Below are 23,662 nucleotides of genomic sequence, written 5' to 3'. Positions count from 1 at the left end.
TACAAATATTATGACATTTGTAAACATTTCTTCCAAGAATATAGTCTTTTAATCAATTAGTATTTTTGAGTTTAACCATAATATTTGTTGTAATATTTGTTCTGTCTTTTCCAGTGGATTAAACTGACATTGCAACCAACTCTTTATGGGATATTTTGGAGATGATTTCATTTTCAAATAACTGAGTGAGAGGTTGTAATCTGAATAAAGGTAAAAAGGACATTCTTGAACACAGGTTGAGACATTCTTAATAATCTACTACAGAACCAGTTTAAGTATAACTTTTGTATGACTGACGCCTTTAGCTAATTGCCTGGATAGTGAGTTTGTTGTGTGCGGAAGAGCTGTCTAGCTCCTCTATTCCCTTTGACAAGTTGTCTCTTAATTACTACCGGTGGAATCAACGTGTGATAGTTGTAATTACCCTAACGAGTTATGAAGCTTCTGATGGAGAAGCGTTGGATTGGGCTTGTCTTATTAGCGAGCTAGCAGGGGGTCTGTTTTCCAGCAGTCTCTCCACTACGCCCAACTGATGGAAGTTCGGCCCACTTTTAGATGGAAACACGTCGGCGGTTGAACGAGAGGCGTTTTTTTAATTTGTTGTGGTTGTGAATGTAAGTGAAATGTGGGATGGGGAGAATTTAGCTACGTTGTTTTGATTTGTAAAGCTGTAGTAAAAAAGGAAAACAGGAACGTATCTCACAGAATCAATGTGGCAACTATTTTTGCATATATGGGTTATAGAGATATTGAGGTACAGTATGTATAGGGCTCTGTTCTGTAGATAGAGAAAATAACAGACGTGCTGTGAACTTGAAACCTACATAATGGTTGACAAAATGGACCACTCTGTTTCACACAAAAGTCACATACTTGTCATAGATCTTAAATCTCAAAATGGAAAGTAAACAGCCTTACATGCTATAACATGCTTATTTTCAACAGTAAATACATATATATTTCCTTTCCCTTGACATTGGTGCCAATACCATCCTTTTTTTAAATGGCCCAAATTGCAGTGCAAAGCCCTGTATGTGGTGTATTATTATTTACTCTCCTCCGTAGTGGGCCTATGCTGAAAGCTTCTCTTATGCTGGTTCACCCGAGTGTTTTGCATTGATATCGGATTAGAACCCTGTGTAGGTGGGATGTGTGTATGTACAGTTGAAGTCAGAAGTTTACATACACTTAGTTTGGAGTCATTAAACTCGTTATTCAACCACTCCACAAATGTCTTGTTAACAAACTATCGTTTTGGCAAGTCGGTTAGGACATTTACTTCGTGCATGACACAAGTCATTTTTACAACAATTGTTTACAGACAGATTATTTCACTTATAATTCACTGTATCACAATTCCAGTGGGTCAGAAGTTTACATACACTAAGCTGCCTTTAAACAGCTTGGGAAAATCCAAAAAAGTATGTCATGGCTTTAGAGGCTTCTGACATTATTTGAGTCAATTGGAGGTGTACCTGTGGATGTATTTCAAGGCCTACCTTCAAACGCAGTGCCTCTTTGCTTGACATCATGGGAAAATCTAAAGAAATCAGCCAATACCTCAGAAAACAATTTGTAGACCTCCACAAGTCTGGTTCATCCTTGGGAGCAATTTCCAAATGCCTGAAGGTACCACATTCATCAGTACAAACAATAGTATGCAAGTATAAACACCATGGAACCACGCAGCCATCATACCACTCAGGAAGGAGACGTGTTCTGTCTCCTAGAGATGAACGTACTTTGGTGCGAAAAGTGCAAATCAATCCCAGAACAACAGCAAATGACCTTGTGAAGATGCTGGAGGAAACAGGTACAAAAGTATCTATATCCACAGTAAAACAAGTCCTATATCAACATAACCTCAAAGGCTGCTCAGCAAGGGAGAAGCCACTGCTCCAAAACCGCCAATTAAAAAAACAGACTACGGTTTGCAACTACACATGGCGACAAAGATCGGACTTTTTGGAGAAATGTCCTCTGGTCTGATGAAACAATATAGAACTGTTTGGCCATAATGACTATCGTTATGTTTGGAGGAAAAAGGGGGAAGCTTGTAAGCCGAAGAACACCATCCCAACCGTGGAGCACAGTGATGGCAGCATCATGTTGTGGGGGTGCTTTGCTGCAGGAGGGACTGGTTAACTTCACAAAATAGATGGCATAATGAGGCAGGAAAATGATGTGGAGATATTGAAGCAACATCTCAAGACATCAATTAAAGTTAAAACTTGGTCGCAAATGGGTTTTCCAAATGGACAATGACCCCAAGCATACTTCCAAAGTTGTGGCAAAATGGCTTAAGGACAACAAAGTCAAGGTATTGGAGTGGCCATCACAAAGCCCTGACCTCAATCCAATAGAACATTTGTGGGCAGAACTGAAAAAGTGTGTGCGAGCAAGGAGGCCTACACACCTGACTCAGTTACACCAGCTCTGTCAGGAGGAATGGGCCAAAATTCACCCAACTTATTGTGGAAAGCTTGTGGAAGGCTACCCAAAACGTTTGACCCAAGTTAAACAATTTAAAGGCAATGCTACCAAATACTAATTAAGTGTATGTAAGCGTCTCATCCACTGGGAATGTGAGGAAAGAAATGAAAGCTGAAATAAATCTCTCTCTACTATTATTCTGCCATTTCACATTCTTAAAATAAAGTGGTGATCCTAACTGACCTAAGACAGGGAATTCTTACTCGGATTAAATGTCAGGAATTGTGAAAAACTGAGTTAAATGTATTTGGCTTAGGTTTATGTAAACTTCCAACTTCAACTGTATGTGTTTGTGTTTGTGTGTGTGTGTGTGTGTTTGCATGGATGTGTGCAAGTGTGGCTGGGGAGTAACAGTCACATTGGCACTTATTGAAGTCCAGTAGATGGACTTATTCACAGGGAATAGAGGAATGAGAGAGTATGTGTTTGCACGCACCACTTGTGTGTGTGTGCTTGTTTATTTGAGTGTGTGTGTGTGTTAGCATGCACAGGCATGTGTTTCCATAGAGCAAAGACTTTGAGGCGCAGCAGCGAGGCAAAGGCATCCCATATCATACACGGCGGGAACGCTTTTAATTTGACTGTGCGCTGGGATGAGGTACGCCATGCAGGCTGTCTGCTCTTGGGCCTCGGTAATGCACCATAAAGTCTGTTTACTATCGCCGCTGTGAAACTCTCGCTGCCATTTCGGCTCCCATCGGCTTCCGACATCCTAACGACCAGCACTGTTTGATGGCACAAAGCTAGCCTCCCGTGTTCTTTTAAAAGGCATCCCTTCGTGAAGTCAGCTGCCTGGCGCTAAATTGCCACGAGATGGAGGAGTTAGAGGAGTTTGTGTCAGAGCCCTGTGGTTTATTGGCTCGGTCAGTCCAATATCTGGTTGTTTTTTACGAGGTTTTTGTCATATTACTTGACTGAGGTGGAGAGAGGAAGGTCTGTCAGATATTTGTGAGGGAGGTTAACCAGCGATGTGAACTTTGATATTGTTATGGATACAGAGAACATGTGGAAATATTTGTTAACGTCAAATAATATGGGTAATCCAATGATAAGAATGACAAAAACTTTGATATAGGTACTTTTGAAAGTAATCATCTTCGATAACGTCAACTGCAGGTAATCTAACTCTTATACATTAACAATCACAGCTGATATGACTGAATAGATTCAAACTGACTGGACAGTTTGAATGGTGAATACAGAGTACAGCTTGAAAGGAGTAACATGGAAAGAGGAAACTGGCAAAAAACTGAATTGATGACAGTGTCACGCTCCAATGAAAGGAAGGTGACACCATCCCATCTGCCTCCGTCTCCCATGGGCCCACTTGCTCTCTACAATCTGACTGTGACAGAGACTGACAAGGACACACACGCACACGCACACGCACACGCGCACGCGCACACGCACACACACACACACACACACACACACACACACACACACACACACACACACACACACACACACACACACACACACACACACACACACACACACTTCCGATGTTCCATACAGCAGACACTGCACCCTGTGCCAGCTTTGCCCATCTACCCCGCATTGCAGGCGATGAAGGGAGGATGGATGAGGGAAGAAAGAGAGAGTAGGAGAGACAGAGAAAGAAGGTGGAGGGGGAAAGAGTGTGTGTGTGCGTGTGTGCCCCCTGCACAGGGTGTGCTTCAGACATGTAGCCTGGGGGAGAGGGCCTTGTCAAGAGGAGCCACAGCATGGTTCCTGCTACAGACTAGGTTCTAATAAAGCGCCCGGGCATACGGCAGGACTGATTAGGAAGGCAAACACGGTGAACATACAGAGAGAGCCACCTCCCTCACCGCCTCCCTCTCCCCTTCGTCCCCTGGCCTGTGCATAAAGCGCCCAACAAAAACAATGGCAGAGAAAAAAAATGTGGAATAGCAACAAATGGTTGCTCTTTTGAGGGGAAGCACTGTTTGGTAAAATGTGTGTAAATAATTTGATTTAACGTTTTTCTGAGTGGATGATTTTTCTATAACTAATGAATAAATAAGTCCCAGTTATAAGTACAGATCAATAAGCCAAGACATTTCTACTCCAAAGTTACGCTACTTTTGACCATTATATACAGTAGGTATTTAGGCTGTATCATATCCGGCTGCGATTGGGAGTCCCATAGGGCAGAGTCCCATAGGGCAGAGTCCCATAGGGCAGAGTCCCATAGGGCAGAGTCCCATAGGGCAGAGTCCCATAGGGCACACATTGGCCCAGCGTCGTCCGGGTTAGGCCGTCATTGTAAATAAGAAATTGTTCTTAACTGATTTGCCTAGTTAACGAACGTTTCATTGTGGTGTGTTGTGGTGGCCCGGATGGTGCAGGAGGAGAGACTTCGTGCTTACTGACTCCCCGTTCGCTTCTCCATCCTGTAAATGGCTCTTTTATGGCCTGAGTAACGATCCCCCTGTCGGCCGTCTCCACTCCGTCGCACTGCAGATAGAGCCTGGCTGTTTTTTGTGCTCAATGTGATGGTGGTGGATTGGGAGGTCCCACTCTAATGCAGTGCAGGCAGGCATGGACACACATGCATGTGCACACATCTGACTTCCTACACACACCTTAGGCTGTCCAGGTAAACAGTGTACATATTAAGACAGCCTTTGACTCAGCAGGACTTGTACAGGTAAAGGGTGCAATCTCCTCAGTCCGATCCACTCTCTGATTTATCACTGTCTGTTCTGGGGATGAGGGTTTGAAATAATTGCACTATTTGAATAGTATCATACATTTTTGACAGATATGCAGATATTCGAAATACATGTGCTTTTTTAAACTTAAGCTTCTAACCTAAGTACTGCTGCGCGAGGGAGAGACTGGCACTCTATTGCTGCAGCTGCGGAGGGGGCGGTGTGTATGAGATGAGTGAGCTGAGCAGACAGAGGGAGAGAGAGAGACGCCAAGGCAACTCGGGCTACAGCCAAGACTAACTAACTTGTAGCAGGCACAGTGTTATTTATCATCTCATATATCAGTGCCTCTCTAGCTAGGCTAATTGAGGCCACATGCTGTGCTTTCACCCAATTCCCATTCAGATAAAACAACAGCCTACCTTTTGGTTGCTTGTTGTAGCTTACGTCTTCTCATTTCTCTAACTTTTAATTCTGTTATTTCATTCCAATTTGCATTGCATTAGGGAACTCTCACCCTACTTGCTACACACTGAGCCTCTTTGCCACATTGATTGGCCAACATAAACAACAAGCTACACACATGAAGGCTACCAATCTTTTTATTCAATTAATAATACTTTTTTTTAATGATATATCGTTGAATGTAAAAATGTCAAATGGATATTTTTTATTTAAATTAGAAAAATATTGGATATCTGAATATTTGATTAACCATGCACATCTCTGATCTGTTACATAAGCATGGGGCGATATATTCATACAGAAGTACTGAAATAGTGAACATTAAATTGAGTGAAGATAAATGTGACACATTATAGAACTGAGAAACATTTTCACGTTAATTAACATGGTACATTTACATGCTCCGAGCTGAGCAGCTCAATGAAAGTAAAATGTTCAAAACCAGGAAAAAGGTCCAAAACCAAAAAATCTAATCTGGTAAAAGGTCAATCAATGACTGTTATATGCCTGGAACCTTACAGTACTGTTGAATAATTCCCTCTAAGATATGGATGAAATCAAGTATTCACCAGTGGTGGAGAAAGTATCCAATTGTCATACTTGAGTAAAAGTAAAGATGCCTTAAAAATTCACCCAGTAAAATACTACTTAAGTAAAAGTTTTAAAGTATTTGGTTTTAAATATGCTTAAGTATCAAACATATAAGAATAAGTCATTTCACATTCCTTATAGTAAGCAAACCAGACTGCACCAATTTTAAAATGTTTTTATTTATTTACGGAAAGCCAGGGACACATTCCAACACTCAGACATCTTTACAAACAAAGTATTTGTGTTAGTGAGTCCACCAGATCAGAGGCAGTAGAGATGACCAGGGATGTTCTCTTGATATGTGTGTGAATTTGACAATTTGCATGTCCTGCTTAGCATTCAAAATGTCACGAGTACTTTTGGGTGTCAAGAAAAGGGTGTGTCGTACAATGTAGATTGTTTTCTTTAGGAATGTAGTGAAGTAAAAGTTTACAAAAATATAAATAGTAAAGTACAGATACCCCAAAAAACTACTTAAGAAGTACTTTAAAGTATTTTTACTTAACTACTTTACGCCACTGGTAATTACTGCTGTTGTTTATTATTTACTCCTTTGTTTGTCCTCATACTGTGGTGTTAGAGGTGTGGGCCAGTCAGCAAATAAAATGTGCTGTGCATACCCATAATGTCTAGGGTTATTTGAAGTAGCTCCATGGCAGGGGTGGACTGGGACAATAATTTAGCCCTGGCATTTTATCTTGATATCAGAAGGTAAATAATTTGGGGTTGAAAATCCTCAAAACACATTTACTATATCAAATATCTTTATAACGACACAGAGCAAGACCCAGATGCAGACACAGGAGGCAGATGGTTAGAGTCTCTGATATTTATTAAAATACAAGGGGCAGGCAATAGGCAGGTCGAGGACAGGCAGAAGTTCATTAAACAGGTCAGAGCCCGAAAGGTACAGTTCGGCAGGCGGGCTCAGTGTCAGGGCAGGCAGAAAAGGTCGGAACCGAGAGGGCTAGAAAACAGAGACTAGGAAAAACAGGAGCACTGAAAAACACCCTGGTAGGCTTGACGAGACAAGACGAACTGGCGACAGACAAACAGAGAACACAAGTATAAATACACTGGGGATAAGCACAAAGTCAGGTGAACAGGATCAGGGTGTGACAGTACCACCCCCCCCTCCCTCCCAGGGGCGCCATACCCCCCCCCCTTCCCATCTGGGCAAATACCTGGTTGACCGGGGTGCCAGTGGTGAAAGTCGGCAATGAGGGCCAGGTCCAGAATATCCTTAGTGGGGACCCAGCACCTCTCCTCCGGGCCATAACCCTCCCAGTCAACCAGGTACTGGAAACCCATGCTCCGAGGTCGAACACACAGGAGGTGTCACACCGTGTACGCTGTCAATAAAACGGCCATCCGTTTAATTGAAAACAGGAGCCAAAGGGCTGTGAGACAAGGGCTTAATCCTGGATGCATGAAAAGTGGGATTTATATGGAGGGTACTGGGCCGGAGTCCAGTAGCGGTCCGCTTGTCGACGACGATATCTGGAGGTGGTCTTGAGAAGAGTAGACAAGCTCTTTTCCAGGTATGCCAATAGCGGTGGACGAACATCTGGGCCGAGGGTATGTTGAGATCTTCTTCTTTCTCTGGGAAGAGCAGGGGTAGATACCCCATGGAGCACGAGAGCCCAGTGGCTGGGCAGGGAGGAGTGTTCCGGGCATACTCCACCCACAAACGTTGCTGGCTCCAGGTGGTGGGGTTGGTCGAGACAAGGCACCTCAGCGTTGTCTCCAGGTCTTGATTGGCACGATCTAACTAGCCATTGGTCTGGGGATGAAACCCGGAGGACAGGCTGGACGACGACCCAATGACGGTGCATAATGCCTTCCAGAATCAGGACGAGAATTGAGGACCACGATCAGAGACAATGTCGACAGGGAGTCTATGGATTTGGAAGATGCACCATGAGCTGGGCCGTCTCCTTGGCTGAAGGTAACTTGGGGAGAGGAATGAAGTAGGTGGCTTTAGAGAACCTATCTACTACTTTCAGGATATTGGTGTTGCTATCAGACGGAGGAAGCCCAGTAACAAAATCCAGGGATATATGGGACCAGGGGTGATGAGGAACAGGGAGTGGCTGAATGAGGCCAGCCGGAGCTTGCTGTGGAGTCTTATTCTGAGCACATACACAGTGCATGCGGCGACAAAGGCTGTGACGTCAGGAACCATAATGGACCACCAGAAGCATTGTCGGAGGAAGGCCAGGGTCGTTGTGCCTTATCACAGACAACTGTATCTGCAAGACATGAGGTAGGGAGGAAGGTCTCAGAGTCAAAAGGTGTGGCAGCAGAACTATACATGCGAGAGAGAGGGTCCGGCTTCACATTCTTTGACCCTGGGCGGTAGGAGATGGTGAAGTTGAACCTGGTGAATAACAGAGCCTGCCTAGAGTTAAGGCGCTTGGCTGTGTGGAGATATTCTAAATTCTTATGGTCGGTCCACACCAAAAATGTATTTTCCACCCCTACCAACCACTACACCAGCCATCTTGACCGCCAGGAGTTCCCGATTTCCTTCGTCTTAGTTTCTCTCAGCGGGGTTGAGACGATGGGACAGAAAGGCACAGGGATGCAGCTTTTGGTCCTGGGCTGACTGCTGGGACAGGATGGCTCCCACTCCAACGTCAGAAGCATCAACCTCAACCACGAACTGACAGGACGGCTCCAGATGGATAAGTATGGGGGCTGTAGTAAGCCGATGCTTAACTTCTTGGATATAGGGGGCGCTATTTACATTTTTGGATGAAAAACGTTCCTGTTTTAAACAAGATATTTTGTCACGAAAAGATGCTCGACTATGCATATAATTGACAACTTTGGAAAGAAAACACTCTGACGTTTCCAAAACTGCAAAGATGTTGTCTGTGAGTGCCACAGAACTGATGTTACAGAAAAACCCCAGATATAAATCCAATCAGGAAGTGCCGCATTTTTTGAAACCGCCTCATGGCAATGACTCCTTATATGGCTGTGGAGGAGCTAGGAGTCAGCTTACGTTTTCCATGTTTCCCCCAAGGTGTCTGCAGCATTGTGACGTATTTGTAGGCATATCATTGGAAGATTGACCATAAGAGACTACATCTACCAGGTGGTCGCTTGGTGTCCTCCGTCGCAATTATTGCATAATCTCCAGCTGCAGTATTTTTCCATTTGCCTCTGATGAGAAACCAACTGCCACGAATGATTTATCATCGAATAGATATGTGAAAAACACCTTGAGGATGGATTCTAAACAAAGTTTGCCATGTTTCTGTCGATTTTATGGAGATAATTTGGAAAAAAGTTTGGCGTTGTAGTGACTGCATTTTCGTTTTTTTTTCTTAGCCAAACGTGATGAACAAAACGGAGCTATTTCTTCTACACAAATAATATTTTTGGAAAAAATGAACATTTGCTATCTAACTGAGAGTCTCGTCATTGAAAACATCCGAAGTTCTTCAAAGGTAAATGATTTTATTTGAATGCTTTTCTTGTTTTTGTGAACATGTTGCCTGCTGAATGCTAGGCTTAATGCTATGCTAGGCTATCAATACTCTTACACAAATGCTTGTGTAGCTTTGGTTGAAAAGCATATTTTGAAAATCTGAGACGACAGTGTTGTTAACAAAAGGCTAAGCTTGTGTTTCAATATATTTATTTAATTTCATTTGTGATTTTCATGAATAGTAAACGTTGCGTTATGGTAATGAGCTTGAGGCTATGATTACGCTCCCGGATACGGGTTTGGAGTCGCAAGAAGTTAAGGGCCAAAAATGCCTTGTCAACAGCTGGGGGACCATGTGACCGGCACCTTGGGAGAAGTGAGTGCAGAGAGAGGAGCCACCAGAGTTCTGTAGCCCCGAATGAAGCCGGCGGTAGAAATGAGCAAATCCCAGGAAACATTGCAGCTGTACTCTGGATGTGGTTTGGGGCCAATCCATCACCACTCTCATCTTTCAGGATCCATCTGAACATTCCCTTCATTGATGATATATCCCAGAAAGGAGATAGTGGAGCAGGGGAATTTGCACTTCTCTGCTTTCACGAACAAATGGTTCTCTAAGAGGTGCTGAAGGACTTGTCAGACATGGAGGACATATTCTTGAGCAGAACGGGAGAAAAGAAGGACGTCGTCGAGGTATACAAACACAAATCAATTCAACATGTCACAGAGCATATTATTGACCAAGGCTTGGAACACTACTGCGGGAAAGTTGGTGAGTCCAAATGGCATGACCAGGTACTCATAGTGTCCACTAGATGTGTTAAATGCCATCTTCCACTCGTCTTCTTTGTGTATCCGAACTAGGTGGTAGGCATTCTGAAGGTCCAACTTAGAAAAGATGGTTGCCCCCTGGAGAGGTACGAAAGCTGAGGAGAGGAGTGGTAGAGGGTAACGATTCTTAAACGTGATGTCATTGATACATGGACTCAGGGTCTTGTCCTTTTTTTCCACAAAGAGGAACCCTGCGCTGGCAGGGGAGGAAGAAGGACGAATGATCCCAGCAGCCAGAGAGTCCTCAATGTACTCCTCTATGGCCTTGGTCTCAGGGCCAGACAGGGAATCTAGCCACCCATGAGGCGGTGTTGTGCCCGGGAGGAGATCAATAGCGCAATCGTAGGGTCGATGCGGAGGGAGGGAGGTGGCGCGAGTCTTGCTGAAAAACCTCCAAGAGGTCCTGGTACTTGGGAGTGGCGGAAAAATGAGAGGCTTTAACAGAGCCCGCAGGAGGACATCCCGGGGCAGGCTGCGCCGCCTTAAGACAATGTGAGTGGCAGAACAGGCTCCATCCCAGGATAGAACCAGTGGTCCAGTCAATAACAGGGTTGTGCCTCTGTAGCCATGAAAATCCCAAAACAACAGGAACATAGGGAGATTCAATGAGAAGAAGCTGTATGGACTCACTGTGATTGCCTGACACAGTCAGGTTAATGGGCACCGTATTATAAGTGACATTGCCAATGGTGCGTCCATCCAGTACTCTGGTGTCCATGGGAACGGAGAGAAGTTGCGTGGAGATACCCAGCTCCGATACCAGAGTAGGGTCCATAAAACTCTCATCAGACCCAAAGTTTAGACTGGTCACCCCACAGCAGGATAACATGGAAGGGAGTGCGAGTAATGGGAGTTCCCAGTATGGCCCACCATAGTACTCTTACCTAACTGATGAGTCTGGTCTTTCACTGGACAGGTGGATTTGTAATGCCCTATAGCACCACAATACAGGCAACTGTTGGAGTAAAGCCTATGTAATTGTTCCTGAGGTGACAATTTAGCTCTGCCCTGTTGCATAAGCACAGTAGAAAACGAGTCGCCCGTTCCTGATGATTCCCGAGGGCACTCGGGTGACTTCGAATCCTCTCAGAAATGCAGGCATCGGGGACTCTCGAGGTTCTTCGGGGGCGAGCAAGCAGCCGTGGACAAATGAGCGGGCTGAAAACAGACCTCTCCCCCCTGCATTCCCGTAGACGTCCATCGATCCTTATAGTTAAGGCTATGATGGAGTCACGGTCCAGGGGTAACTCCCGAGCTGCAAGCTCATCTTTAATCTCCTACGATAGTCCATGACGAAAAGTATCGAACGGAGACTCCGGGTTCCAGGCAGGCATTCTTCGCTGCCAATGTGCGAAAGTATACCGCGTAATCTGCCACACTACGGGCTTCTTGACGTAATCAAAGTAGGTTTCGGGCCGCCTCATCCGGGAGAGAAAACCGGGCTGGCCCATTTTGGTAGAGGGGCCAGCCATTTCTGCAGGCAATGTCACTTTTTTAATTTGTGTGTGTCAATTTTGACCCAGCTAAAAAATGGTCCAGCCCTTCTGGCATCTGCCAGAATTGCCAGATGGCCAATCCAGCCCTGCCACATGGTGTCATATTTCCATTACACCAGTTTTTGTGTGTGTCTGTGTGTTTACAGAGAACACCACTGACGAATGGTAAAACAAACATTACACTCCAAAGCTGTAAATCATCACTTGTGAGAAAGGCAGCTGTTGGAATCAACAACATGAGAAATTTCTATATTATCTCATAAGAAAATAACTGTCTACAACACTTCAATTTCTTAGATCAGCAGCAAGTTAAGTAATAACTAGTCCAGTTGAACACCTGCCATAGAATAGAACCTGAAAAACAGGCCCTAATGAACATAATACACCTTTGCAGCCAGAGGGAGGAAGTGGTTGGCATTTATACTGATCCCCCCCCCCCCCCCCACACACACACACACACACACACAATGGACAAGGCCGTGGGGACTGCAGCTTGGTGATCTGCGCATGGCTGCCTGTTTAGTATTCGTCTCACGTCTGGCCGAGGGAGCCACATTAAATCGGGATCAGGTAGATTACAGTCTAATATAGCGGGCTATTAAAGGCTGCAAATGAGAGCCATAGGTTAGAGCCAGAGCAAAGGCCCACTCTCACAGCATCCTACAGTATTCCTGTGTGCTGCATGCCTGCTTTCCCCCCTAACTACTGACTCCCTCACACCACCCACACGCGCACACACACACGTTTGTTCGTACATACGCAGATGGATTCATGCATGCCTACACGCAGGCACAGATCGACACACGCACGTGACAAAACCAAAGGCTACGGAGGCAGAAATACTACAGGCGGTGTCAAGCTGTCTGAAATATGCACCTGACCACAAGGGCCAGTAAGTAAAGGGATGAGAGTTTTTTTTGTTTATTTTATATCTTATCTGTGATTCCAGAAGCCTGTGCCAGATTTGTACTTTAAAAAAAAAACTTGTACGTCTATTTTGGGGTGCAATACATTATTTCAACTGTGTTTTTTTTACCATTTTAAAATGCAGATGAATATAAACAAATATTAATACAGATTGTTCCAGTTCATGGTAAAATAAGTGAATATGTAAGTTGGCACATTTCCAGCCAGAGATAATAATTATTATAAACAAAAAGAGCAATAGAAAAAGACACCCAAACCCACACACAAAATAGCACAAATACAATGTTAAGTACTGGGCTCCATCTTAATTAATGTAGGTCTTTTTCATTTAAGTGAATGTGTTATTTATTCCATCTCATACAGCTCCCAAACCTTTTGCAGCCACGAGTTATATGTTGGAGGGTTGGGGTTTAACCATTTATTTGGATTGCTGTGGGCAAAATCTGCAAAAGACAGTTCTGACCCCTTCCCTCTATGCACTCTGGAATCACCCCCATGATATCCACCAAGGAGTGCTGTGGTGTTTCTACATGGTACACCTCATTTAAAGCTGAATAAACATCATCCCAATACACTTTCAACATGACCAGAATGTATGTACATAGTTGCTCACTTGTTCACCATTTCAACCATTCTTGACTGACAAAAAGTTTTTACATGGACAAAGATTTACACAATGCTGTTCGAGGTCACTGCTCTAATTGTGTTACACAGAATGAAAATAGCCAACAGTACTATAGATGTCCATGTCTGGAAGATACATTTTGCACCACGAGTACAATTGTATTGTGGTTTTCAAGAGCGTGCAACATCAAAGGTCCTGGGTGATAGTCTGTTTTCATATTCTTATCTTAGGCTCTTATCCTTATGTAAAGAAGCCTACATCATAAAATGGCAACTACTTCTAAACGTCTAATCAACACACTTCATGGATTGGTGACAATCCCTGTTGAATTCATGGTGTGTTTTGATCAAATCAGATCACAATGTCAAATCAAATTTTTTATTTGTCACATACACATGGTTAGCAGGCTGTTTAACAGTCTGATGGCCTTGAGATAGAAGCTGTTTTTCAGTCTCTCGGTCCTTGGTCATCTCTTGGTCTCTTGGTCTTGGTCTCTTGGTCATCTGAAGAGGCAAAAGGAGACCTCGGTCTCCCACATGACCTGTCCTTGGAGAATGAATGCTCAAGATTCTCTGCTGGATAATATTGGACCACATGGCAATTCTTGGTAAAATTAGAATACCTTTCCCAAATACATCGATCAAGAATGAGAATAAGGGGTTGGCTTATGTTGTGAAGGGTCCAACACAATATAAATCGCTGGGTTAGGACATGCGCAACGTTTTAGTTTGCCGTTTCCATATTCACACACTTGGTGGCTTGCATGGTGTTTTATCCTTTTCCTTCTCAGTGGCAGTGGTACAGGTTATGGCGCTTGGGTAGGTCCTCTCCCACCAAAAAACACATTTAAGTGTAAAAGTATTAAAAGGCAACCTAAAATGCAACCTAAACACATTGTCATTTCTATTAAACTTTAAACCAAAATTCTAAATGGAGAGTTTCATACTTGCGTCTGATCCTTTGCATCGATTTGGTGAGGGGGAACCCTCAATTAATTAGGCAGAAAGAAACCTCGAGCCCTCAAGTTCCAGGGTTAAGCCATGTGAGAGACCAAGATGATTCTCTGAAATAATAGATTAGACAACATCATGCCAATTGTTTTTACAAATGGAATACCTTTATCAAATACAATGATCATGAATAAGATGTTGGGGCCTCCCGAGTGGCACAGCGGTCTAAGGCACTGCATCGCAGTGCTTGATGCATTACAGCAGACTGTAACCGGGAGACCCATGAGGCAGCACACAATTGGCCCAGCGTCGTCTGGGTTAGGGGAGGGTTTGGCCGTCCGGGATTCCTTTTCCCATTGCACTCTAGCAACTCCTTGTGGCAGCCGGGAGCCTGCAAGCTGACTTCGGTCACTAGTTGTACAGTGTTTCCTCAGACACGTCGGTGCGGCTGGCTTCCGAGATAAGCGAGCTTGGCAGGGTCATGTTTTGGAGGATGCACGGCTCCCATCCTTCGCCTCTCCCGAGTCCGTACAGGAGTTGCAGCGATGGGACTCTAATTGGATATTACGAAATTGGGGAGACAAAGGGGTCGTCATTACCTGGTGGCTTGTGCTGCATTTGAGCCTTCTTGGTAGTAACTTTTGTACATGTCATGCCCTGACCATAGTAAGCTGTTTTTTCTCTATGTTGGTTGGGGCGTGATAGTGACTAGGGTGGGTCATCTAGGTGTTTTGTATGTCTATGTTGGCCTGATATGGTTCCCAATCAGAGACAGCTGTTTATCGTTGTCTCTGATTGGGGATCATATTTAGGTAGCCATTTCCTCATTTGTGTTTGTGGGATCTTGTCTACATTTCGTTGCCTGAGTGCACAACAGTAGCTTCACGTTTCGTTTGGTTGTTTGTTCAGTGAGTTTCGGTTTATTAAAATTATGTGGAACTCTATGCACGCTACACCTTGGTCTACTCATTTCGACGAGCGTGACAGTACATCAGAACAGCGATTCCTCACCATGAACTGGAAGAAGCTTTTTCCGTAAGAACATATGGAGGAAAAGAGGGCACAGATCGGGCTGCCTTCTGAGAATCCTTAGGTGAGCGAGTGAAGTCCCACTGCCATCCATTTAACTTGCTAACATGCAATCATTGGAAAATAAAATTGATGACCTACGATTATGATTATCCTACCAACGGTGATGATGGTTGGATGTTCTTGGCAGTATGTTTCACTTGGCTTGATTCAGACAGTCGCCTTGTCTCTTGTACCAATGGATTATGTGGGCTTTTATTTATTTATTTATGTTCACCCATTTTTCATGATGTCCAATTGGTAGTTACATTCTTGTCCCATCGCTGCAACTCCCGTACAGACGCAAGCCACACTGCTTCTTTACACACTGCTTGCCTGAAAGGCACCCGCAACAATGTGTTGGAGGAAACACCGTACAGCTGGCAACCGAAGTCAGTGTGCATGGGACAAGGCCTTCCCGGCCGGCCAAACTCTCCCCTGACCCGGACAACGCTGGGCCAATTGTGCGCAGCCTCATGGGTCTCCCGGTCGTGGCCGGATGCGACACAGCATCGTCCAGGTTAGACCTTTTTGGAAACATCCTTCAATACTATGGGACCAGTGTAAAGCAAAAACTACCTGTGCTCCATGGCCTTTCGTCAGTCGAGTCCTGCCAGTCACAGAGGTTGTCAGGAAAATTATTTTGTCAATAAGCCTTTGAAAGGAGATCAGAGCCTCTGACAACTTGATTTGACAGGAAGACAATGCATGTTTTAGGGCCTCATTTAAGGAAAATCATGACGCCCAAGCACACTATATGCATATAATCTAATAGAAACCATGAAATACAAGAAACTCCAGAGTCTACTAATGGAGATGTAGCTACTTGATGGCTAGCCATGTAGGCCAAGTTATTGAATTCATATTTTCTCTCTGGATGTGTCCCCTCAGAGTGTAACTCTACCCTTCCGTTCAAAGAGCCTTTAATCTGAAACTATTTATTCCACCCCTGGTGAGGTTATTTTCATTAGCCCAAGATCCCAGCTTCACACATATACCACCCTTTGTTGCAGTTTGAGAAGATCCTGCTTCACACAATCAGACGACCTCTTAATCTCATCCCTATCAAACAACCTTTCAGTACAATCACTTGTTGTAACACTGGAGGTGTCACTCACGTTACCATCTACACTAGTTTCAGTCAAAATGTCAGATTTTCCATTATCGCTAGACTCTACAAGAGCTAAAACAGCTGCATGGCATTTACGCCACCGTTGATGATAAGTCACAGCTCAATTGCAGTAGTCCAACAAACAATCAAAATAAGTCTATAGGTGATAAAATGATTGTCTTACCTCTTCAGCAATCGTCTTCTCCACAGGGCTTGTTTAGCTTGAAATTGGTTGTGCTTTGTGTTAATTATCGTAGGCTTCTCATACTAAAGGCAATCAAGTCAATTGGGTGCAGGTGTCAGTCGGCATCAAACAGGTTGACTAGATACTGTACCCTTTTCACCAGTGTGGCAACACATCTTGCAATGTCAATCACAAAATATCATATGAAAATGTAGCCCTATAAATAGAATGCCACATTCATTATATTAATAGTCTTATCAATATATATACTGAACAAAAATATCAACTCTGTCACAACACAATGCCACAGATGTCTCAAGTTTTGAGGGAGTGTGCAATTGACATGGTGACTGCAAGAATGTCCACCAGAGCTGTTGCCAGAGAATTGAATGTTCATTTCTCAACTAATGTCATTTTAGAAAATTTGTCAGTATGTCCAACCAGTCTCAACTGCAGACCACATGTATCCACACCAGCCCAGGACCTCCACAACTGGCTTCTTCACCTGCGGGAATGTCTGAGACTAGCCACCCGGACAGCTGATGAAATTGAGGAGTATTTCCGTCTGTAATAAAGCCCCTTTGTGGGTAAAAAAAATTCTGATTGGCTGGGCCTTGCTCCCCAGTGGGTGGACCAGTCTCCCAAGTGGGTGGGCCTATACCCTCCCAGGCTCACACGTGGGTGTGCCCCTGCCCAGTCATGTGAAATTTATAGATTCTGGCTTAATTTATTTATTTAAATTGACAGATTTTTTATATGAACTGTAACTCATTAAAATTGTTGAAATTGTTGCATGTTGCGTTTATATTTTTGTTCAGAGTATTATGAATAACATATTTATTAAATACAATTTCCAAAGGTAAAAGTGTATTATTAATATATTTCATGTGGCATCCTATTTATAGGGCTAATCGTAAATACTTCTAAATTTATAGCAAACAATCATAAATTAATGATAGTATACCTAGCTATACATTGAAATGATGGTGTCCTTTGGGCAAATCAGATGTCAATGTACTACATTGAATGTAGCCTACATTAACCCAATCTTATTCTGAACTTACTTTCACATAGCTGGTGTAAAACAAGATAAAGGAGTTACTTTCAATCATTCAATGTTATTACGGTACAGCATAGCTATGCAAATGAGTATGGACGCTGATCCGTGTCCATTTGTGTTGAGATAATAGCTCAGCAGAAACTAACACAACTTTTTACTATCGACATTGAAACAAGGTCAAATAAAATATGTCTAATCAAGTATGAAATTCAACATAATTTAATCCATCCAATATACACTTATATATATAATTTTTTAAACCATTATTTCATCAGGGAGTCATACTATAACCAATGGCTCTTTTACAGATGAGCCCTGAATTATATACATTACAGAAAATACACACATTTATATAAATACAAAATGCAAGCAGAAAGAACAACATGGTCATAAAAAGAATGGATCTGATGTTGCATGTGCTGCAATTCCCATGTAGATCCTAAGTGAGATTTTTTGCAATTTTACATGGATTTCAACATATACAGTACATAGTTTGATGATTATGGTGAAGTTAGGTTAAGTAATTGTATTTCAATGTTTGCAACGCAGGTTGAAATGATATGAAAACACTACTGGTTGATTACTTTTTGCAAATCCAAATGTGTTTCAAACAGATTTATCGTCACAATATGTTGACAAATTACATTGAAACAACTAGTTTGTGCCCAGTCGGATCTCATTGTCTACCGTTTTCTTTGTCTGTTGCATTTGTCTTTTGAGTTAACGATCAAGTTATCTTGCTAATGCAGTTCCTGGGTGTCAAATAGAGCATTGTTGCAGTACAACAAGCTGTAGTTAACACACAATGCACAACTAAACTTCCCTCTAAGGCCGGGATCGAATCTGATCGCACATTGGGACAATGCACCATTTAGGTATTTTCCGTGAATGTGGTCTCAGTGAACACAAACATTGCCTTTAAAAGGACCATTGTCTAAAAAGCGCGATCGGATTGAATACCTGCCTCAGTCTGTTAACATGATACATACCTCAAATACGCCAATACCGAGGCAACCTTCTCAAACAGATTTACTTTTCCTCTTTGTACCTAGAACTACTACTTATACGGCAATCAAGATACAGCTAGAGCAGTTATGAAGTTTAACTACTTCCTGTCTTCTCCTATCCTTCCAGACACCCTTTATTCCCACTGCTGGCCCTGCTGTTTGAGAAGTGTGAGCAGGCCACCCAGGGCTCCGAGTGCATCACCTCTGCCAGCTTCGATGTAGACATCGAAAACTTTGTCCACCAGCAGGAGCAGGACCACAAGCCGTTCTTCAGCGAGGACCCTGAGCTGGACAACCTGGTTAGTACCCCGCCTGTGGGCCATCTAAATAGTTTAACGTGGATTTGAACCATCTCAAAGACTAACATGTTCCTACTGTAGCTCAGTTGGAGAGCATTTGAACCATCTCAAAGACTAAATGTATGGACTTCCTAATAAAAGCGTTGAAATGGCATATATTATTATATTATTAATATTGAGCAGTAGTCATAGTCATACTGTGATGACTTCCTCCACCAGTAGAGAGAGCAAATCATCCTCAACATTAGTAAGCCACCCTGGACTAAGATGCCACCTCAGCGTAAGGAAGCTCTGTTAAATATCCCTTTCAGGTGCCACCCACAATAAAGTTGTCTTATTTTCTCTCTCACCCTTTCTCATGTACACAGTTCTCTCTTCAATTAGCTCTCTCTCTTGCTCCCTCACACACGTCTACCTCTACCCCCTCCCTCTTGTACCTCTTACTTTCCTCCTTTGTCTCTCTCAATATCTGTTTCTATTCTATTCACCCTTTCCCGCTCTTCCCCTCATGATCTCTCCCTCCTACCATTCTATGACAGCTAGCAGTAATTAGAAATTAGGAGAAATAGGGAGGGTGGCTAGAGAGAGAGAAATCATTATATGGGTGCTCGGCGACAGGTGGTGCGGCAGTCAATTAACCCCGCATCTGTGTGCTTTACAAGGTGCTGGTCGGGGGCTGGACCCAGCACACACTAACTCTTCCACAGTACAGTAAGCGGACTGGCTGAGATGGCACAAGGCCCCGACTAAACAAGCAGCAGTAATTGTCATGTAACATCTCAACCGGCTCGAATTTGACTCTTATGATATTACCGTAGAATATTTCAACAGCATGGGATATTAGGTGAGAGGGACATCTCCAATAAGAATCCCTATTGTAAACTTGCTAGGGTGATGACAACTAGGGTATTAACTTCAGGTAGAATGCTTATAGATTTGTTATTATATAAGGATATACTTTCATACATTTAAATGAAGATGAAACAGTAAATAACTCCACCAATGCAACAGACGTAAGATTCAAGATGTATTTTGTCACATTTTCAATGTACCACACAAAATAAATTAAAATAATAAAAAAAAAAAAATTCAGAACCCGTGTCCAAATTACTTGCAAGATTGCTTAAACTCGTTAGCACGTGTTGGAGCTGAAAAAAGAAGAAGTCCCAAAGCACCCCAACTAACGTTATTCGTAGATATTTCCTCAGCGAAGTTTAACAGTTCCGTGCAGCTGTCCTCACAAGATCCACAGCAAGCACAGCTATCAATGCAGACAGTACTCATTAACAGCAACAGATATGCCATGGAAAGATAAACTCGTTAATCTTCCACAAGCTATTCTCTCCAGGTCTCGCACGATGCTAGGCTGACCTCGAGGCTGTCAAATATCGCCATGATGAGACGGTAGATTCAGTCTCTACTAAGTCTTTCTTAACAAAATAATAATACTCTCTTATAAAATAAAAACAGTATTTCCCTTCAAAACTCGGTAGATACGTGTTTTGTTCTATTTTTATCATCTTCTTTCATAGGTTTTCTTCACCAACACTGAGAATGTTCACCATATGTGAATTGATTGCCCCCCATCTATCTTCAAAGTTCGTACTGTTAGGTGACCTAAACTGGGATATGCTTAACACCCCGGCCGTCCTACAATCTAAGATAGATGCCCTCAATCTCACACAAATTATTAAGGAACCTACCAGGTACAACCCTAAATCTGTAACCATGGGCATCCTCTTAGATATCATCCTGACAAACTTACCCTCTAAATACACGTCTGCTGTCTTCAACCAGGATCTCAGCGATCATTGCCTCATTGCCTGTGTGCATAATGGGTCCGCGGTCAAACGACCACCCCTCATCACTGTCAAACGCTCCCTAAAACACTTCAGCATGCAAGCCTATCTAATCGACCTGGCCCGGGTATCCTGGAAGGATACTGACATCATCCCATCAGTAGAGGATGCCTGGTTGCTCTTTAAAAGTGCTTTCCTAGCCATCTTAAATAAGCTTGCAAGAACAAATCAGATATAGCCATTGGTTCACCCCAGACTTGACTGACCTTGACCAGCACAAAAACATCCTCTGGCGTTCTGCATTAGCATCAAATAGCCCCCATATCGCGATATGCAACTTTTCAGGGAAGTCAGGAACCAATAAACTCAGTCAGTTAGGAAAGCTAAGGCTAACTTTTTCAAACTTTTTCATGTAGCACTAATTCCAAAACGTTTTGGGACACTGTAAAGTCCATGGGGAATAAGAGCACCTCCTCCCAGTTGCCCACTGCACTGAGGCTATGAAACACCAATAAATCTACGATAACTAATAATTTCAATAAGCATTTTTCTACGGCTGGCCTTGCTTTCAACCTGGCTACCCCTACCCAGGGCAACAGCTCAACACCCCCTGCAGCAACTTTCCCAAGCTTCTCCTTCTCCCAAATCCAGTTGATGTTCTGAAAGAGTGGCAAAATCTGAATCCCTACAAATCAGCTGGGATAGACAATCTGGTTGCGACCCCTATTACTAGCCTGTTCACCCTCTCTTTCGTATCATCTGAGATCCCCAAAGATTGGAAAGCTGCCACGGTCCTCCCCCTTTTCAAAGGGTCCGACACTCTAGACCCAAACTGCTATAGACCTATGTCCATCCTGCCCTGCCTTTTTAAAATCTTCGAAAGCCAAGTTAACAAACAGAATACCGACCATTTCAAATCCCACCGTACCTTCTCCACTATGCAATCTGGTTTACGAGCTGGTCATGGGTGCACCTGAGCCACGCTCAAGGTCCTAAACAACATCATAACCAGCATCAATAAAAGGGAGTACTGTGCAGCTCTCTTCATCAATCTAGCCAAGGCTTTCAACTCTGTCAATCACCACATTCTTATTGGTAGACTCAATAGCTTTGGTTTCTCAAATGACTGCCTCGCCTGGTTCACCAACTACTTCTCAGATAGAGTTCAGTGTGTCAAATTGGAGGGCCTGTTGTCCGGACCTCTGGCAGTCTCTATGGTGGTGCCACAGGCTTAAATTCTCAGGCTGACTTTTTTCTGTATACATCAATTATGTCAATCTTGCTGCTGGTGATTCTTTGATCCACCTCTACGCAGACGACACCATTATGTATACCTCTGGCCCTTCTTTGGACACTGTGTTAACCTGTTGCGATGAGCAATCCCGTATCCAGGATCCTATTTACAGCCTCAAGCTCATTACCATAACGCAACGTTAACTATTCATGAAAATCGCAAATGAAATTAAATAAATATATTTGCTCTCAAGCTTAACAACACTGTCATCTCAGATTTTCAAAATATGCTTTTGAACCATAGCTAAACAAGCATTTGTGTAAGAGTATTGATAGCTAGCATAGCATTACGCCTAGCATTCAGCATGCAACATTTTCACAAAAACAAGAAAAGCATTCAAATAAAATAATTTACCTTTGAAGAACTTCAGATGTTTTCAATGAGGAGACTCTCAGTTAGATAGCAAATGTTCAGTTTTTCCCAAAATATTATTTGTGTAGGACAAATCGCTCCGTTTTGTTCATCACGTTTGGGTAAGAAAAACCCGAAAATTAAGTTATTACAACGCAAAGATTTTTCCAAATTAACTCCATAATATCGACAGAAACATGGCAAACGTTGTTTAGAATCAATCCTCAAGGTGTTTTTCACATATCTATCGATGATAAATAATTTGTGGCAGTTGACTTTCTCCTCTGAAGAAAATGGAATGCGCATGAAACTGGAGATTACGCAATAATTTTGACGGAGGACACCGGGCGGACACCTGGTAAATGTAGTCTCTTATGGTCAATCTTCCAATGATATGCCTACAAATACGTCACAATGCTGCAGACACCTTGGAGAAACGTCAGAAAGTGCAGGCTCATTCCTGGCGCATTCACAGCCATATAAGTAGACATTGGAACACAGGGCATTCAAAATCTGGACCATTTCCTGTATGAAATTTCATCTTGATTTCGCATGTAGCATTAGTTCTAGTTTTGGAAACATCAGAGTTTTTTCTTTCCAAAGCTGTCAATTAAATGCATAGCATCTTTTCGTGACAAAATATCTTGTTTAAAACGGGAACGTTTTTTATCCAAAAATTAAAAGAGCGCCCCTTATCTCGAAGAAGTTAACAAATCTCCAAACGAGCTTCAATGCCATACAACTCTTCTTCCGTGGCCTCCAACTGCTTTTAAATGCTAGTAAAACTAAATGCATGCTCTTCAACCGATTGTTGCTTGCACCCGCCCGCTCGACTAGCATCACTACTCTGGACGGTTTTGACTTAGAATATGTGAACAACTACAAATACCTATGTGTCTGGTTAGACTGTAAACTCTCCTTCCAGACTCAAATTAAGCATCTTCAATCCAAAATTAAATCTAGAATCGGCTTCATATTTCGCAACAAAGCCTCCTTCACTCATGCTGCCAAACAT

At 43.0% G+C, this 23,662-nt stretch overlaps 1 protein-coding gene across 1 annotated transcript in view; it reads left to right on the top strand.

The window, feature by feature from the left end:
* LOC124017336 overlaps positions 1-23,662 on the top strand; it is a 110,910-nt gene that overhangs the window by 51,797 nt on the left and 35,451 nt on the right. The window contains exon 4 of the mRNA XM_046332589.1: positions 19,032-19,203. Coding sequence (XP_046188545.1) covers positions 19,032-19,203 — 172 coding nt within the window. The remainder of the gene's footprint in view (positions 1-19,031; positions 19,204-23,662) is intronic.

Source organism: Oncorhynchus gorbuscha, unplaced genomic scaffold (assembly GCF_021184085.1).
Source record: "Oncorhynchus gorbuscha isolate QuinsamMale2020 ecotype Even-year unplaced genomic scaffold, OgorEven_v1.0 Un_scaffold_19:::fragment_2:::debris, whole genome shotgun sequence".
NCBI classification, from domain to species: domain Eukaryota; kingdom Metazoa; phylum Chordata; class Actinopteri; order Salmoniformes; family Salmonidae; genus Oncorhynchus; species Oncorhynchus gorbuscha.
The sequence above is the reverse complement of the archived record's forward strand: the minus strand, read 5'-3'. Positions and strand labels throughout refer to the sequence as shown.